At 32.4% G+C, this 15239-nt stretch overlaps 2 protein-coding genes across 2 annotated transcripts; one reads left to right on the top strand and one right to left on the bottom strand.

Annotated features, from left to right (window-relative positions):
• Positions 1–1069: 1069 nt before the first annotated feature.
• On the bottom strand, positions 1070–2317 carry LOC141664489 (uncharacterized). The gene has a single exon (XM_074470441.1). It carries the CDS (start codon positions 2315–2317, stop codon positions 1070–1072), a length of 1248 nt encoding a protein of 415 aa, XP_074326542.1.
• Positions 2318–6861: 4544 nt separating this feature from the next.
• Positions 6862–8411, top strand: LOC141667764 (uncharacterized). The gene is made up of 2 exons (XM_074474376.1): positions 6862–6973; positions 7242–8411. Exons 1-2 carry the CDS (start codon positions 6863–6865, stop codon positions 8262–8264), a joined length of 1134 nt encoding a protein of 377 aa, XP_074330477.1. The 5' UTR covers position 6862; the 3' UTR covers positions 8265–8411.
• The last annotated feature ends 6828 nt before the right edge of the window (positions 8412–15239 follow it).

The raw sequence follows: 15239 nt of genomic DNA, 5'->3' as shown, positions 1-15239 counted from the left end.
TTGATTACATTTATAATTCAAGACTCTAGTTTTTCTTGAGCTGGCAAAAGATGGGAACACAGAAAATGACCACATCACCACAAGCATCCTTCATACAACTTGAGCTTTTCTTTTGAATTTTACAATCCTTGCCTTCTTTTTGTTCTTCTCTTGACCATCCACTTCTTATTGTCATCATGGAGCTCTAGGTATCATTATGGTCTGTCCCAACACTCTACCCAAGATACAAACTAGTCATCGTTCCAAAAGATGATTAAAGTTCTAGCATCATCCCTTCATAGATTACGGATTTTTCAAGGTTATTGGGAATACTGGAAGTAACTCAACAAGGGAAGCCATTCATGCTACAGAATAGGGTTTTGCAGTAGGAATGCATGCAGCTTTGCACATTAATCCCTACTATCGCAAGACCTCTCTTGAGAGGGCATGGTTTCTCATTTTAACAGTGTGCTCTCCATGGGTCCAACCATTGTCTACAATGTGCCAGGAAGAGAACTGGACAAGTTTCTTTCTTTGACCTTGTAAAATCATGGACTTTTATCATGAATATTATTAGCAAGTGTAAATCTATAATTTGACCATGTTTATATAGGCTGCATATGACTAACTGGACCTCTGTCATGCAGGCTCAGCTTCTCCGCCCTCACCGAACACTTTCTAAGAAAAGCAAATATGCCAGTCAATCGCAGAACTGCAGAAATCGAGTTGGCAGTGGCAGATGCGGTTAATATAGTAAAAAGTGTGGGAATTAGTTTTAAGCAGTTACTGTTTTAATCATCTTACTCTACAGTCTACACTTAACCATCTGAAATTAGCATTAAGGCAGAATGCTAAAGATGCTTAGCCATACTCCTTTGAACAATTAAAATGTATGTAAACTCAACCGGTTCAAAACGAGTGAACTGTGTTCTTAAAGAAAAAAGACCAAGAATAACCTCTGCAGCAGTAACATAAAACAAAGGAGACCAAAAAAATCTTTCAAGTTCAATGCATAGCAGTTTTCGGAGATGTAAATTAAGTCATAATTAATCTGAATTAATATAATTAGTAAAAAAAAAGGCTTATATATCTACGGATTGCTATCCAAAAGGGAGATAATCTTCTCTTGTATCTTGTCCACCCAATTTGCAACTATCTCGACATCGGCCTTCCTTTGGGTTTCCATAATTCTTTTTAATGAAACTGAAACTTCTTCTTCATGTTTTAACCATTCTTCACCTATCATATTTTTAAGTCTGTTAGAATCATGTTTCGTTAGTGACTGCAATTGGTCATCCTTTACCCCAAAACCAGAAATCTCAGAGTAGAACAATCCAATTAGACGGATGGAAGCAACCGCAAGATTTCTGCTCATGAAAGCCAACTTCATTGACCCATACTTATAAGTCTTAAAGATATCAAAGCCAAATGGATTACAATCGACAATAGCAAATATTGGCACATCTGGAAAGCACTCATGAACTCGCTTTACGAATAAACGACAGTCTATACTCGGTTGACCAGATCCACTTATAATTACACAAGGTATTTTGCGATGAATATCCGAAGAACACAAAGCCCTGAACACAGTCAGCTTCTCAACAATCAAGATGCATCGGGGAGGTACCTCGCTAGGTTGAATAGACTTAATATTGCCGAAATTTACCCGGTAAGGAGAAGTTAGTTTCGTCGCATTTTCTTTCACAACTTTTCGGTTAACACCGGAAACATCCTGCCTATGAACAATTATATTCCCCACATAAGAAGAATCAATGTCACAGGCTGTAACACCTAATGACTCTCTATCACATTTAAAAAGACAACATAAAGCATCAATATAATCATCAACCATACCAGTTGTGACATTCAATTCAGGAAACTCATTGTGCATACCATAATATAAGGCGCGCAAGTACATGTGCACATTTGACTTCTGATCCATTAAACTATCCAGGTTCATTATAAGACGTCTGACCAAGCACTCCAAAAAATCCCTGCTAGTTTTTTGTAATTTTCTCATCCCCCCACGATTTCTCTTACTAACTTTCCGCACAATTCTACCGGTGGAGGAAGAAAACACGGTGTTATCAGGTTCCAAGTTCGGAAGCAGAAAACTACTATTATTCTCTAGTAATTCAACCACATAATCTAACTTCTCACGAGCTTGTTCAAAACTTAGATGCCATACCTCATCGGTTAATATATACTCATCTTCAATCCCTTTGTCCACAAAGTCAGCTTTGGTTAATTTTTTGCCATCATTATAAAGTAGATCGTCATCGGATTCAGCAAGAGTAAGTTTACTCATCTTTTTATTCAGCAGAGATTTGTTTGCCATTGTAAGAAGATTTTGATTCTTGTGTTTTTGGACTTTGGAGGGACTAAAATAATAAATAAACGAAAGGTCTGTGCATGACTATATATAGTTCGATTTACTTTCAGATTGGACATCTCAAAATCCTAATTGTTTTTTTAGAAAATTTTATAATTTATTTGTACCAAAACTTGTAAATCAAAACTTTTGGGGGTTGATATGTAGTTTTTCATCAACTAGATATACAGGTATTCCGGTCATGAAAAAAATTTGTTGAATGAAAATTTTATATTCTGCTAAACCTTTTTAATATTTTCTCATACTTGGGCCCATTTATTAATGGGTGAATGATTCTCCTCAACTGCATGAGTAATAATTTGGCTATTCAGACTATTTGATAAAATTTATGCTCTTTTCTGTTGAATAGGTTACGCATATACCATCACTTTATTATAGTATTTTTATAGCTGTATTTGTACAAATTCAAAATTTATTATACTACTTTGCAGTAACTTCTCGTATGTTATTTTACTAAAAAAATTCATATATATTCTTTGACATACTATTAGAAATTAAAGTTATAATTTTGTTACCTAGCATAAAAATGGTCTGATTATAATTTTTTAATCATATTTCGCAATTATATAAGTTACTTGAATTTCGCAGAAAAAAAGATAGTTACTTGAAGATTTGTACAATTAATTTTAAAGAATTAAATTCCGGATACAAAATTAGACATACTATCTCCATCCCATGGGGTTATCTACGTTTACTTTTTGCACGTATTTCGAAACTTGTATAAAGTATAGTTTCATAATGTTTTTTTCTAATTTTTTTTTGAATAAAAGTTTAAACATAAAACTTTTATACATAAAAAAAAATTTAAAATAATATAATAGAGTTATACTTTAAAGGAGCATTGAAAAGCGTGTCATAAAGTGATGTAGAGAATTCAATGGGATAGAGGGAGTAGTACATAAATGAATTATTATCTTATTTATTAATTTTTTTTTAGTTTGAAAATGTATCTCATATATTTTTAATATATTTTATTATTATAAAAAGTAATTAAAATGTACATATAATATTTGTAAAAAAAATATTGAAAATTGATGTTGTTGACTAAAACTCTCTTGTGAATGATGTAGTTGTTATGAAGAGAGACTATTAGCACAATTAAAAGCTCATTGAACTTCTTGTCTTGACAGGATCCTTCTGCAGCTTTTGGAGTCTATCTTTACTAACATCATGGGAGATTTTGACTTGTGTAGAGCTATGGACAGAGTGAACTGTAGATTTTCCAGCTTCCTTTGATTGTAGTACAGCTTCTTTAGATTGTTGAATTATAGCTTCTATCTCCCTTTAGTCTTGGTAGCAGGAAGAAGTAGAGGGGTTGGAGTTTCTGGCCTAACAGCTTCACGCAAGGCATGTAGTGGAATTTTAAGATTCCATAATAGCACCCAAAGAGACAGAATTCTGCATTTGGAGATGTTTGTGGGAGTCTACTAGGGACCTTATGTTATTTTGCTGACTCTGCACTAAGGTAGTGAGAGCAGTGACATGTGATGTTAGTGAATCATTGGAGGCTTGCAGATTGGAGACTTGTTCTTGAAGAGACTAAATTTGAAGATTTGTCGAGGTGGAGATTGGTTATTGTGAGCTTGAAGAGAGAGGAGCACCAAAGGTGGCTTAAACAAATTCATTGATGCCCTTCATCAATAATGCTGAGGGTTCATATCTGGCTTGGTGGAGTTGGTCCAGCTTGACTCTTGTGACATTGTTGTTTGTGATTTGATTTTGGACAACTTCATGAAGAGCCAGAAATGATTGCTTTAAGTTCTTGATACTTTGCTCCATACTAGTGACATCAAACTTTGACATATGCTCAGCAAACTTGTTGTATTTATTCTTGATTTCTACCTGAGTTGGCACAAGGTCATCTAGTTTATCTTTCACCAATCTCCTGGTCTTGTCTTGATAACTATTCAGATTATGTTGCAATGCTTTACCAATGAAGTGAAAATCTTTGAGTAGTGCTTTATAGACTTCCGTAATAGCATCATAAACTTCCTGTGGACTGAGAGTCTTGGCATTGCTTCCTAGGATAGTGACATACTCTTCTATGATACTAGCCAAAACTTCATCCATTTCCAAGCTAAAATCCTTAGATAGCCAAGCATCCATATTCCCATATTGCTTAGTTTTTTGACAATCTTTTGTTGTTGTTCTTCAATATATGTTTTATATGACAGCAAGATAGCCTGATTGGACATGTTAGTTGTGAGTAGCTGTTGGGTAATGTTTGCAAGGCCAGATAGTTGGTCCACCAGGAGATCATTCATTGTGAGAGGTTGAGTTTAAGCATCCTGCAGCCATTGTGAGATGAGGGTCCACCAGCCATTAGTAATAATAATCTTCTTCCTCCTTAAAACATCCAAAGTCCTCGTCCAAGCAACATGTCAAAGTTGTATTCCGCGCCAAATAGAATCTAAGGGCACGCCGAAAAATTTCTGTATGTTGGCGCCACCTTATGTTATCAGCCTTTGATCTCTTTATAGGGTGCGCCCTAACTTATTCAATGGTTAGGGCTTGCCTTAACTCTGTCCAAGAAAAGTCAATATATGAATCTGTCAAAGTAATCTTGTCCGAGGAATCCGTCAAAGGAATTTGTCAATCAAATATTTAGGGCTCGCCCTAACGCTTCCGATGGAAAGGGTTTACCCAGACATGTTCACTGGTTTTGGCTCGCCAAACTGTCCAAGGTTTGGGCTCGCCCTAACTTTGTCCAAGGTTTGGGATCGCCCTAACTCGTCCAAGGTTGGGGCTCGCCCTAACTTTGTCCAAGGTTTGGGATCGCCCTAACTCGTCCAAGGTTTGCGCGTGCCCTAACTCTTCCAAGGTTTGGGATCGCCTTAACTTTTCCAACAAAAACCCATTTCCTTGGACGTCGTTCCTTGGCCGTCCGTACTTCCTCGGTCGTCCGTCCTTAATCGTCCATCCTTGGTTGTCCGTGAAAACCTATTTTCTTGGTCTCCGTCCAAATTGAGTTTTGTTGACCCGACTTTGACCCGGATAACTTTCGTATCAAATTTTGGCTATAACAATTTCTAATACCTAAATTAATCCCCAACATTGAATTTAGGTATAATTTTGTGAAAATGAGGGGTGAAAGAATTGAGGGTTTGCTAATTGTGAACTGGGGAGAAAGATGGATCTCGGTGGAGGTCACCATCGGCCGCGGCGGCAACGTCAACGACGGTGGTAGTACTGATCGAAGACGGAGAAGGGGAAAGATTGATGTAATTGTGTTCGTGTTATTCTTCCAATTTTCAAAGTCTTTGTTTTTGCCATTTAGAGTGGGTTTTTTTATGAAAAAGATTAAATTTTTTTGGTGGGTATTGATGAGAAACTGTGATTTAGAAGTTGGGTTTTCGTTGGGTTTGATTCTTAATTAAAGGGTTTAGAGTAAAGTGTACCATAGAGAGTTGATTGTAGTTGCGTGGGTGTATTTTGTATGTCAATTTTTAGTAACCAATTTCGTGGTCGCCGAAAAGTCACCACCGCTATTTTTCGTAATTTTCGGAAGAAACTCTGCTTGTTTGACGATTTAAATTCGTGAACCAACCTTTAAGGTCTTGATTATGAATATGCATTAAGTGTAATCGAGTTTTGGATCGATTCTGTGATTCCCGATTTCAAAGAACCCGCCGAATTTTATTATTTAAACAGAAGATGTTAAGGATTGTTTTGTGTCGTGTATCTGCGGGTTAATTTGATTTTCTAGTCTATGATATAGTGATTTAGTTTAGCTCAACTGAGAGTTTTGATTTTTGGGGTTGTAGAAGATGACGATAGAGAAAGAATGAGGAAAACAGAGAAAATGTACGAAGAAGATGATAATTAAAATATATAAAAATTTAATATTATAAAAATCAAATTATACCCTAGCCACAAGTATATTATTTACTCTACTATATTTCAAAATTATTACGGTAGTTGCAATAAATTCGATATATATCAAAATTAATACAGTAATTCAATTTCAAAGAGAATTGTGATTAAATAATTTTATAATTCAATTTCAGATTAAATAATCTACAATATACCAAAAGAGAATAAAGCTGATGTCATCTTGGCTGATGTGTCAAACTCTCATTAAATAGATGACATCATCAAATGTACTTATGTGTCAAACTCACAGTAATTTTGATAATGTCATCTTTTACTAAAATGTTCCTCTAATTAATTATATTTTCAATGTATCTTTTTTATTTGTAAATTATAACCTCCACTCATTCTCATTTCTCCCTCATTTAGTCTCTACTAATTTTCTTTTTCACTAATTTAAATATTCATCAATTTATTATATATTTTTATAAACAATAAAAAGTTTATAATAAAATATATTATAATTTTATTTTATTTCTCAACATCATAAGTTATAAATATAATACATATTAAAATTGAATTATTATAAAAAATATTTTTATAAAAAAAATATAATATAACCGGGATTTGTCGGGGTCTCATCTAGTTTTATATGTATAAAAGGGGATGGAAAGGTTTATGATGAAAGAGGTCATTACGCGCCAAGTTTCATTCGACTTCGAAAGGAAAATTCAGAAGGGTTTGTACGAAATCGTAAGCGAGGCCGTGGCCATGGATAGTAAATCGATTAAGGTGAGTCTCTCGGGCTTCTCTCTCTCTCCCTCCCTCTCTCTTCCCCTCTCTCTCTCTCACTCTCACTATACACTACTGCTCAATGTTATGGTTTAAAATTTGAATTAGGGATTTGGGACCGGAATCGATATGATACTTATTTGTTATTTGGTGGTTGAATTCTGATTTAAGGGTTTTAAATAAGCCCAGTATTTTACGTTTTGTGCGTTTTCTGGGCTGCCCTGGCTTATTGTTTCGGGAATAATAATTGGTTGGTTTCCTACTGCAGGTAAGGGTAAGTGTAAGTTCCCTAGGTCGATCTAAACCATTCGTTCTGGATGGGTTTGAATCTTCTGATACTGTTTGGATCGTCAAAGAAAGAATCAACGCTCTGGTCTTCAAGACACCAATTAAACCTTACTGTGTCCCGCTGCATCCTGCATTTAGAGAGATGGTTTTGTCAAATGGAAGACTTATTAGGGACGACCAAACTCTAGTATCTTTATCTGAGTCTTGCGGCTCCAATGAAATCACTATGCATTATCTCAGATATACAACTGTGTTTGGCACACCAGACTTGCATATGTTGAGGCTTACACATAGTGAGGAAAAGCCTGACCCATTTTCAATTCTAAAGAGACCAAAATCCATTTGTGAGATCGATTCAGGAGCAGGCCTAGGCATGTATGCCTCATATGTGTTGTTTAACTCAGTAAACGAAATCATACCTCTTTCTAGTTTTAAGTCTGCCGTCTCTATCAAATTGAACACCACTCCCCCTGTCATTCTTTTGGCTCCTACCTCTGAGATTTTTAATCATCTGATGGATACCAAGTCTGAATATCTCGTTCTTCGTGTTTCTTGGGACATGCAATCCTATTTTTTTCTCAGGACACTTAGGACTTCGTATCCAGACATTCCGATTGTAGCCGTCACTGACCTCAACCCCCACCACCTCGACCTGTTGACCTTCTTTGACACTCCCCCGGAAGACGTACCTATCTACTATGGGTGGCATGTCACCAGGGATTCTGATGAGGTCGATAGAACTGTTATTGATTTTGTTAACATCCAATGGCTTGGACTGTGTCCTAACGACTGTGATGCTCTCCACTTCAATTATGATCCTAATCATGCTCCTATTCCTGGTTTCGATGAGGTCATTCGCGTGCTCAGGTTAAATCCCTATTTTGATAGGAAGGTAGATTGGTTAGCAGCGCTGGATTGGCTTGACTTGTACCATAAGCCTATGTCGTTTCTTTCAGGAGGTGATTTCATTTCTAAGAAATTATCCAATAAAAATTGGGTTTAAGATTCGGTTAGTTTTAATTTTAATATTCTAAGGATTGTTTTAATTTTTGCACAAAAATGTTTCTGGCCTTTCGAATTTGTGTGATATTTTTGTAATATCGAATTGTTATTTACTATTAGAATATTGTCAAGTTCTATTTACTCAATGTTCTGATCCCAATTTCTGAATATCAAAATTTCTCTGGTACTTTAGTTTCCTCGGTAGGTTATTGTTTTTCTTATGAGCTTGTGTGTTTGCTTCACTCTAGTGCTAGAATAAGTTATTGTATTGCTAGTCATTACAAGAACTTAGTCCGAGACTTGAATTTTAAGCTCCACATCTCCACTTTATGCCTTATGTTATGGTTCTTTGTAATTTTGATTCGTAGCTTTGTCTTTTTGTCTTAATCCCTGTGATCTGAGCTTACCACAAGTTACCGTTACAAATACGATGTTCTATGTGTTTCTTTGTTATCCGCTTGTTGTAACTTTATGATTGTCTTTCCTTACAGCAATGTCTTTCTATCTCAAAATACGAATGCTAATAATTGTTGATAATTCGTAAACGTGGAGAAATCGTGTCCCCTGTTTTTAATAAGATGCAGAAATTTGTTAAGGCGGGGGTCATTATTTTATTTTCGTCCATACTATGAGGCCAGAATACTATGAACAAATCAGAAAGACCAGAGGCTCTTCTAAAATTAATTAAGTTGTAGGGAGAGAAGTAGAGATTGTGGGAAGAAAATTAACTTCTAAAGTTTACATTTAAATGGATATGACCATAGGAATATTTATTTATGGGTGAATGTTTGCACGTTTGTTTCTTCACGTTTATTTTAATTTAAAATATTTGTTTTTCCTTGTATATGTTTCTGTATTTTGCAATAAGGAGAGATAAGTTTCTGTGGTATATTTATAAATCTTTGGGGGTTCTATCAATTTTCTCTCTGTCTTAACTAACGGTTAGTATCTGTTCCTATTGCATGTTCTGATTTATTTTGTTTATCGGGACTTCATTGAAAAGAGTTGCACATACTCTTAATAATTTTAAAAGCAACTGAGTTCTCTAGGCACTTGATTAGTTCACTAATTTCAATATGGCTTAAATCCTCTATATATACATTGTACCTGAGTTTAGCAGGACTGAAACTTCGTAGTTTTCTTATATATACATAATATGAACCTCAAATATTCCATAAGTAGGCTACTTGGTATATGTCTTAAAAATATATGACCTATATTGTATATATGACCTGTATTTCAAGTCATGTCACCTGAAGCAATTGCTGGCTAGCCTGCAGCACTCTCGACGAGGAATATTATAGCACGGTATTATGCGATTAAATTTGTTAAAACTTTTAAAGATTTTGGCTTTCGGTTGATTATATGTTGTAAAACTATGGTAGTTTGTAATGAAGCATGCATTTTATATACTAGCTTATAACCCGTGCTTCCTCCGGGTCAGGTTACTAACGCCTCTTTCTTCTTCTTTGTTTGATATACCATCGGTATATTGGAATCAAGATCCCACTAAAATGCTTGGATGGCGTATTGGTATTTGTTCTTTTATTATTAGTTAGTGTGTGAACATAAAACACAACTGTAGGATTGGATACTTAAGTGTCATGATATGAATGTTGCATTGATAACATGTGTGTTGGTACTGTAGCTGCAACAGTCTTGAAGCCTTCCAGTTGGGTGGATTTTGAGGATTTTTATTGTTATAGCTATGTGTTCTTCATAAGTTGATTGCTTGGTGATCATGTCACAGAATATCGAGAATCTTCACATCAATCATCAATCTGGAACCACTTTAACATTCATGAGGGATGCACAAAGCTGATATTGAAAATATAATTATAATTGTGCTTATATTATAATAATTCGTGTTGCATTCAATAACTGTCTGGCAATAAAGACACCAACCCATACCTATATATAGGGCTGTTGACGAACCGAGCCGAGCCGAGCCGAGCCGAGTTTTGATCGAACAGAGCCGAGTTTTAATTTTTTTTCTGACGAACCGAGCCGAGCCGAGCTTTCTTATCGAACAAAAATCTTGTTCGAGCTCGAGCTCGTTAACTAACGAGCCGAACACGAGCTTGTTCGCGAACATAAACGAGCCGAGCCGAGCCAGAAAAAATTCTGGTCAACCGATGTTTGACCGTGAAAATAACTTATCAAATAAATTTTTTTTTTTTGAAAATTTGGTTATTTCACTAAAATATATATATCTTGACATTCATACGGTTAGATCGACGAAAAATATTTTTAAAAAAATCGAAACACCAATTAATGACTAAACACTAGTTAGTGGTAATAGTCAAACTACTACTTGACTGTTAAAATAACAAACCAAATAAAATTATTTTGGTCTGAAAATTTGGTTATATCATTAAAATATATTTTATTTTGACATCCATATGGTTGGATCAATTAAAAATAATTTTAAACAAGTCGAGATACTAATACAGGACTAAACACTAGTTACTAGTACTAGTTAAACTAATGTTTGACTGTTAAAATAGCAAACCAAATAAAATTATATTGATCTGTAACTTTGGTTATATCAATAAAATATATGTATTATGACATCCATACGGTTGGATCAATATAAAATATTTTTAAAATAATCAAAACAACAAATCAGGACTAACCACTAGTTAACGGTAATAGTCAAGCTAATACTTGACTGTTAATATAATAAACCAAATAAAATTATTTTGATCTGAAAATTTGGTTATATCATTAAAATATATTTATTTTGACATCCATATGGTTGGATCAATTAGAAATAATTTTAAACAAGTCGAAATACTAATACATGACTAAACACTAGTTACCGGTACTAGTCAAACTAATTTTTGAATGTTAAAATAGCAAACCAAATAAAATTATTTTGATCTGTAACTTTGGTTATATTAATAAAATATATATATTATGACATCCATACGGTTGGATCAATATAAAATATTTTTAAAATAATCAAAACAACAAATCAGGACTAAACACTAGTTAGCGGTAATAGTCAAACTAATACTTAACTGTTAAAATAACAAACCAAATAAAATTATCTTGATTTGAAACTTTGGTTATGTCATTAAAATATATTTATTTTGACATCCATACGGTTGGATCAATTAGAAATAATTTTAAATAAATTGAGACACCAATACAAGACTAAACATTAGTTACCAAGACTAGTCAAACTAATGTTTGACTATTAAAATAGCAAACCAAATAAAATTATTTTGATCTAAAACTTTGGTTATATCAATAAAATATATTTTTTATGACATCCATATGGTTGGATCAATTAGAAATAATTTTAAATAAATCGAGACACCAATACAAGACTAAACATTAGTTACCAAGACTAGTCAAACGAATGTTTGACTATTAAAATAGCAAACCAAATAAAATTATTTTGATCTAAAACTTTGGTTATATCAATAAAATATATATTTTATGACATCCATACGATTGGATCGATATAAAGTATTTTTAAAATAATCGAAACAACAAATCCGGATTAAACACTAGTTAGCGTTAATAGTCAAACTAATGTTTGACTATAAAATAGAAAATCAAATAAAATTGTTTTGATGTGAAACATTGGTTATATTATTAAAATATATATTTTATGATATCCATACGGTTGAATCGATGAAAAATATTTTAAAAAAAATCTTAACTGAAATATAATTATGAAGCTACATTTTAAAATTAGAAACTAAAATATAAAATTTCTAAATCACGTCAAAATATATCACATATGGTATGCAAAATGATCGTTGGAAGATAAAAAAAAATACAGTGAAGTCGGATTTTAAAAAAAATCATACCTATATAAAAATATTTAGGATATATCAGAATTTTTTTGAATTTTAACGCACGAGTTCGAGCCGAACAACTCAAAGCTCGGCTCGAGTTCGATTTGCTTAACGAACATATTTTTCTGTTCGAGCTCGAGTTCGTTAACGAGCCGAGCCGAACGAGCTCTTAACGAGCCGAGCTCGAGCTTGTTCACGAACAGCTCGTTCGTGAACAGCCCTACCTATATAGATAAATTTGATTAAAATGAAAATTTAAAGGAATCTCTAATCACTACAAACGTTGTAATATAAGAATTCTGGGTGAAATTCGGCAAAATAGATGTCACCGCTCCAACTACACCTTGTAAAACTGAAGTGAAGAAACCAAGCAAATGATCAACGCATAATTTTTTTTTTAAAAAAATATGTATATAAAATTAATATATTCGAATAAAGATCACCAAGCAACAAACTAAAAAACATACAATACTAATGGGACATCATGTTATTATTCAAAGCATTTTCTACACCAAGAGCCACGGCTGAAGTTTTGAGGGTGAAAAACTAAAAATATCCACCATTTGAGGGTTTAGTGCCCAAAATACCATTTGGCGAAACGGGGTGCCCAAATTACCTGTTGAATACGCATGTCCAACATGCGAATTTTGTTTTTTTATAAATTTATAAAGAATACGCATGTCTGACATGCGTTTTCAGTTTTTTATTTTTAGCGAATACGCATGTCCGATATGCGTATTCCTTGTTTTTAAAAACTGAATATGCATAGCACACATGCGTATTCTTTACAAAAAAATTGAAGGTTGTATACACACTGCTATAATGCGTAACCCGTCGATATTATGGTCAGTCCGCGAGCATCCGAGTATTTTGGGTAATTGGGACTGGAAAATGGAGTATTCTGGACATTCTTTCAAGTTCTTGAAGAGGCAAATTCTGAAAACTAAAAAAGCATATAATATAAATGTGACAGCATACTATTTTATAAATGTGAGAGCAATTTGGATACAAAAAAATTATATCTCGAAAGTATTTTAGTGGAAACGAAATATTTTTCTGAGTCTAAACGCGTTCGTTTCGTATTAAACGGAAAAACGGTCTATTTATAATGAATATAATAATAATAATTTAATTAGTATTGACATTAACTAATAATTCAATACTCTATAAATTTTTAAAAGCTCAAAATTATTTTAAAATATTATTTGACTTAATTATAAATAAGTAGATTTTATTTAACTATTTAAAAATAAAATTAATTTATTAAATGAATTAAACGATCAATTAAATAAATAACTAAAATAATTTATAAATCATTAAATCAATTTTATTTTATTTAAAAATACATAAATACTTTTATGAAATTAAAATGATTTAGTTAAATATTTAAAAATAATTAACCAAATTAATTTTTAATGTAAAAAAAATTATAGAATAAGAATTGGTTTTTGATTTATTTTTGAAAATAAATTGGTAGAAACTATTTGGCAGCTAACAAACCGGTTTCTACATCCGGACAAAGCAATTCTCGACCAAAACAGCGCCACCACCATTTGAATTGGATTTTTACGCCAATCGATTCTAAAACACATCCTCAACTCCCATAAAACTTAGAAAGGCAAAAACCATCCGGGAAATCGAGTTCAAATCAAAAATCGAACCTTCGTCCCGTGTTTTGGCCAAAAATTCGAATTGCTTTGATTCTAAACCAAACTCGGTGAAACATATACCAAAATAAAACTCGTAAAACATATAATTGATTTTTATGATAACAACTAACAACCTATAATTTTAAAGAAACTAAAATATTTTCTAAATTTAAAATAAATTTCAAAAACAATTAAAAAATATGCAAATGAACAAAAAACAAGATTTAACACATAACCCGTAACAAACGCAATATGACACGCGTCCAAATAACGTATGATTTATATAATACATTTTAAACACGTAACAAATACATGAAAAATATTATGGTCTTTACGAGACCACATATAATATCTAGTGCATATTGTATCACGGCAAAAAATATTTTAATTTAAAATAAATATATAATATTTCATTTAACACATAATCAATTAATCGAAAAATATTAATTTGAATATTTTCACAACTCACCTGATACAAGGGTGAACACAAATAAAATATTTACGCGCATAAAAATATTCACTCGATCCCCAAGATTAGATAACAAACTCAGTTTACTCATAATGATTAAATGTCCGGTTTTCAAATAAACTTTGGAAATAATAAAAATAGTTAAATAGTTTCATAAAAACCTAGAGAGATCAACACAAACTATCAATTAGCACTTAAAGCAATTTAAAGACACGAACTCAGAGATGAAAAAAATACTCACAATTTTATTCCCTCCAATTTGAAAAATCACATAAAACAATCAAATAATAATAACAATAATAAATTCTGGAAACTCGGGATATTAGATTTATGTTTTCATTAAAAGTTGATTTTTAATTTAGATCACCAGGATATGAATTGTGCTTAGTTTAATATTAATTTATTTTATCCGGATACGTGATTTACACTATTTTATTTTAGTTCGATGTCCAATACATCGACCAAATCAAACTGATTATTTATAGTTATAATATTAAATTTTTTTGTTGTCTGGATCAATAAGATAATTTTATTTTATTCCGCATTATTATTATATATGTTTTTATTTTAGTTGGTCGAATTATATTTTTGTTTTAGTCTCGGGCTAGCTTGGATCAATCGTATAATATATATATATATATATATATATATATATATTTTTATCCCAGATAATCGTTTTATCTTAACATTAGGCACATTATGTCAACAAAATCCAACTGATAATATTTAGCTTGTTTAAATTTATTTTAAGCTGAATTAACAATTAGAATAATATAGAACTCGATATGAAATAAAATTTAAATTAAAAGAGGAAATTGACTATAATATCAATTATAAAAATATAAGGTTTGATATAAAATAGAACTTCAATTGGTAAAGCCGCATCAGGAGTTTACTCCAACATCAATTAAAATTAGAATTGACCGACTGACCAATCAACCGAAAAATTAGAATTATAATAATTAAATAAAAGTGATTAAGTAATTTCAGTAAATACCGATTGATCGACTATCAAACTTTTAATATTTCATTTATTATAATATATA

The sequence above is a fragment of the Apium graveolens genome, chromosome 6, assembly GCF_009905375.1.
Source record: "Apium graveolens cultivar Ventura chromosome 6, ASM990537v1, whole genome shotgun sequence".
Lineage (NCBI taxonomy): Eukaryota > Viridiplantae > Streptophyta > Magnoliopsida > Apiales > Apiaceae > Apium > Apium graveolens.
Note: the sequence above shows the minus strand (reverse complement) of the source record. Positions and strands in the feature narration are given on the sequence as shown.

Excerpts from the sequence above, each read along its gene's own strand:
- LOC141667764 (XM_074474376.1), top strand. The coding sequence starts at position 6,863 with ATGAAAGAGGTCATTACGCGCCAAGTTTCATTCGACTTCGAAAGGAAA. Across the intron at positions 6,974-7,241 it reads TGGATAGTAAATCGATTAAG|GTAAGGGTAAGTGTAAGTTC; the intron begins GTGAGTCTCTCG and ends TTCCTACTGCAG.
- LOC141664489 (XM_074470441.1), bottom strand. The coding sequence starts at position 2,317 with ATGGCAAACAAATCTCTGCTGAATAAAAAGATGAGTAAACTTACTCTT.